This window comes from Pipistrellus hanaki (assembly GCF_964339955.1).
Source record: "Pipistrellus hanaki genome assembly, contig: scaffold_72, whole genome shotgun sequence".
Taxonomy (NCBI): Eukaryota; Metazoa; Chordata; class Mammalia; order Chiroptera; family Vespertilionidae; genus Pipistrellus; species Pipistrellus hanaki.
Genome location: NW_028182263.1, coordinates 60138 through 63942, shown reverse-complemented (window position 1 = coordinate 63942; position 3805 = coordinate 60138). Strand labels below are relative to the sequence as shown.

The window sequence follows — 3805 nt, the reverse complement described above, 5'->3', positions numbered from 1 at the left end:
TTCCTGTACCCTTTTCCTTTCAGATCGCCCACAGAACGCGTGCCCTAGCCAGGATTGCGCGCCCTCTCCAGCCAGGGTTGCGCGCCCTCGCCAAGGGGTCCCCGCCCGCTTGTGCCCCCTGCGCGCGCCCTCGCCAGGGGTACCCGCGGGGCCGGGAAATCGAACCCTTTCCTCCTAGTTCCTGGGTCCACGCTCTATCCACTGAGCCTCACAGAGCGCGCCCTCGCCAAGGGGGTACCCGCGCGCCCTCGCCAGCCAGGATTGTGCGCCCTCGCCAGGGGTACCCGCGGGGCCGGGAAATCGAACCATTTCCTCCTGGTTCCACGTTCACCGTCACTCCTGTATCCTTTTCCTTTCAGATCGGCCCCCAGAGCGCGCGCCTCGCCAAGAGGGCCCCCGCCCGCGTGCCCTCAGCCAGCCACGATGGACATCAACATGACGCGCCCGGACAACGCGACCCTCCAGATGCTGCGCAACCCGGCCATCGCCGTGGCCCTCCCCGTGGTCTACTCCCTGGTGGCGCTGGTGAGCATCCCCGGGAACGGCCTGTCCCTCTGGATCCTGTGCCGGCACCTCGGACCCCGCTCCCCGTCCCTCATCTTCATGATCAACCTCAGCCTCACCGACCTGGCGCTGGCGAGCGCGCTCCCGTTCCAGATCCACTACCACTGCAACGGGCACCACTGGGTGTTCGGATCCGGCTTCTGCACCGCCGTGACGCTCGTCTTTTACGCGAACATGTACTCCTCCATCCTCACCATCACCTGCATCAGCGTGGACCGTTACCTGGGCGTCGTGTACCCGCTGGCGTCCGCGCGCTGGCGCCGGCGCCGCTACGCCGTGGCCGCGTGCGCCCTGGCTTGGGGCGCGCTCCTGGCCGCGCTCTCCCCGCTGGCGCGCACCGACCTCACCTATCCGGTCCGGGACTTGGGCATCGTGACCTGCTTCGACGTCCTGCAGGCCTCGATGCTGCCCAGCGTGGCCATGTGGGCCGTGTTCCTCTTCACGCTCTTCGTGGCGCTGTTCCTGGTGCCGTTCCTGGTCACCGTGGCCTGCTACGCGGCCACCATCGCGTGCCTGTTGCGCGCGCCCTCGGGGACGCACGGGGCGGGCCAGCGGCGGCGCGCTGTCAGCCTGGCCGCCGTGGTGCTTGTCTCCTTCGTCACCTGCTTCGCGCCCAACAATTTTGTGCTCCTGGCGCACATGGTGGGGCGCCTGTTCCTGGGCAGGAGCCTGTACCACGTGTACAAGCTGACCCTCTGCCTGAGCTGCCTGCACAACTGTCTGGATCCGTTTGTGTACTATTTCGCCTCCCGCGAGTTCCAGATGCGCCTGCGAGGCTATTTAGGGGGGTCCCCAGTCTCCCCACAGTCGCCTCTGCCGGTCCAGGACGCGCGCAACAGCCACAGCCGCCGGGAGAGCGCGCGCTCCGGGCGCACGCTGTCCGCGCCGTCCGTGTCCAGCCGGCCTCGCGGAAGGGCTGGAGGCGGCGGCCCGGAGGCCGTTTCTGGAGAGACAGGAGAGCGTGTTCTGATCCCCTTTTGGGAGACTGACACCCCGCGCGGACACGGCGGCATGGAAGCGGGCGAGAAAAGAGATGGAAAGGTCGTGCGTCTTTACGCGTTGGAGCGGCGCGTCTGGTGCCAAATCAGGGCAGTTCCTGGACCCTTGCGCGTTGGAACCAGGCCTTCTGCTCCAAATTGGGCTCCTTCCTGGACCCCTGCGAGTCGGAACCAGGCCTCCAGGTCCAAATCCCGGCGCTTCCCAGACTCCTGGAGTCGGAACCAGGCCACCTGTCCAAATCAGGGCGCTTCTTGAGCCCTTGCGCGTCGGAACCACGCCTCCTGCTCCACATCGGGTTGGTTCCTGGACCCCTACGCGCCTGAGCCACGCCTCCTGGTGCCCTTTGGACACGGACACCCCGCGGACACAGCAGGAGGCGGGCGAGAAAAGGAGATGGAAAGGTCGCGCGCGCTTTTACGCATTGGAGCGGCGCGTCTGGTGCCAAATGAGGGCGGTTCCTGGAGCCCTGGGCGTCGGAACCAGGCCTTCAGGTCCAAATCCCGGCGCTTCCCAGACCCCTGGAGTCGGAGCCACGCCCCCGCGCGTTGGAACCAGGCCCTTCGGCTCCACTTGGGGTTGGTTTCTGGACCGTTACGCGTCGGAACCACCACGTCTCCTGATCCAAATCTAGTCCCTTCCTGGACCCCTGCGCGTCGGAACCACGCCTTCTGCTCCACATCCGGTTGGTTCCTGGACCGTTACGCGCCCGAACCACGCCTCCTGCCAGACGGAACCACGCCTCCCGCTCCAGGTCCGGCCTCTCCTGGATCTCTGTCCATCGGAACCACGCCTCCTTCTCCTAATCGGGTCCCTTCCTGGACGCTTGCGGGTCGGAACCACGCCTTCTGCTCCACTTGGGGTTGGTTCCTGGACCGTTATACGCCCGAGCCACGTCTCCTGCCAGACGGAACCACGCCTCCCTCTCCACATCCGGGTCCCTTCCTGGGCCCCTGTCCATCGGAACCACGCCTCCTGGTCCAGATCCGGTCCCTTCCTGGACCCTTGCGCGTTGGAACCAGGCCTTCTGCTCCACTTGGGGTTGGTTCCGGGACCGTTATGCGCCCAAACCACGCCTCCTGCCAGACGGAACCACACCTCCCGCTCCAGGTTCGGGCTCTTCCTGGGCCCCTGTCCATCGGAACCACGCCTTCTGCTCCACATCCGGTTGGTTCCTGGACCGTTACTCGCCCGAACCACGCCTCCGCTTCAGGTCCGCCTCTCCTGGGCCCCTGTCCATCGGAACCAGGCCTCCAGCCCACATCCGGTTGGTTCCTGGACCCTTGCGCATCAGAACCAGGACCCCTGGCGTCGGAACTACGCCTCCGCGTGTTGGAACCACGACTTCTCCTCCAGTTGGGGTTGGTTCCGGGACCGTTATGCGCCCGAACCACGCCTCCTGCCAGACGGAACCACGCCTCCCGCTCCAGGTCCGGCCTCTCCTGGCCCCTGTCCATCGGAACCACGCGTCCTTCTCCTAATCGGGTCCCTTCCTGGACGCTTGCGGGTCGGAACCACGCCTTCTGCTCCAGTTGGGGTTGGTTCCGGGACCGTTATGCGCCCGAACCACGCCTCCTGCCAGACAGAACCACGCCTTCTGGTCCAGATCCGGTCCCTTCCTGGACCCTTGCGCGTCGGAAACCAGGCCTCCTGCTCCACATCCGGGTTGGTTCCGGGACCGTTACGCGTCGGAACCACGCCTCCCGCTCCAGGTTCGGGCTCTTCCTGGGCCCCTGTCCATCAGAACCACGCCTCCCCGCTCCAAATCGGGTCCCTTCCTGGACCCCTGCGCGTCGGAACCACGCCTCCTGGTCCAGATCCGGTCCCTTCCTGGACCCTTGCGCGTCGGAACCAGGCCTTCTGCTCCACTTGGGGTTGGTTCCGGGACCGTTATGCGCCCGAACCACGCCTCCTGCCAGACGAAACCACGCCTCCCGCTCCAGGTTCGGGCTCTTCCTGGGCTCCTGTCCATCAGAACCACGCCTTCTGCTCCAAATCGGGTCCCTTCCTGGACGCTTGCGGGTCGGAACCACGCCTTCTGCTCCACATCCGGTTGGTTCCTGGACCGTTACGCGCCCGAACCACGCCTCCTGCCAGACGGAACCACGCCTCCCGCTCCAGGTTCGGGCTCTTCCTGGGCCCCTGTCCATCGGAACCACGCCTCCTTCTCCTAATTGGGTCACTTCCTGGACCCTTGCGGGTCGGAACCAGGCCTCCTGCTCCAGGTCCGGCCTCTCCTGGATCC

At 66.3% G+C, this 3805-nt stretch overlaps 1 protein-coding gene across 1 annotated transcript; it reads left to right on the top strand.

The window, feature by feature from the left end:
* The first annotated feature begins 294 nt into the window (after positions 1-294).
* On the top strand, positions 295-1673 carry P2RY8 (P2Y receptor family member 8). The gene is given in 2 exon segments (XM_084907378.1): positions 295-1464; positions 1466-1673. Coding segments are annotated over 2 exon segments (1110 nt in total). The 5' UTR covers positions 295-423; the 3' UTR covers positions 1535-1673.
* Positions 1674-3805: the final 2132 nt, after the last annotated feature.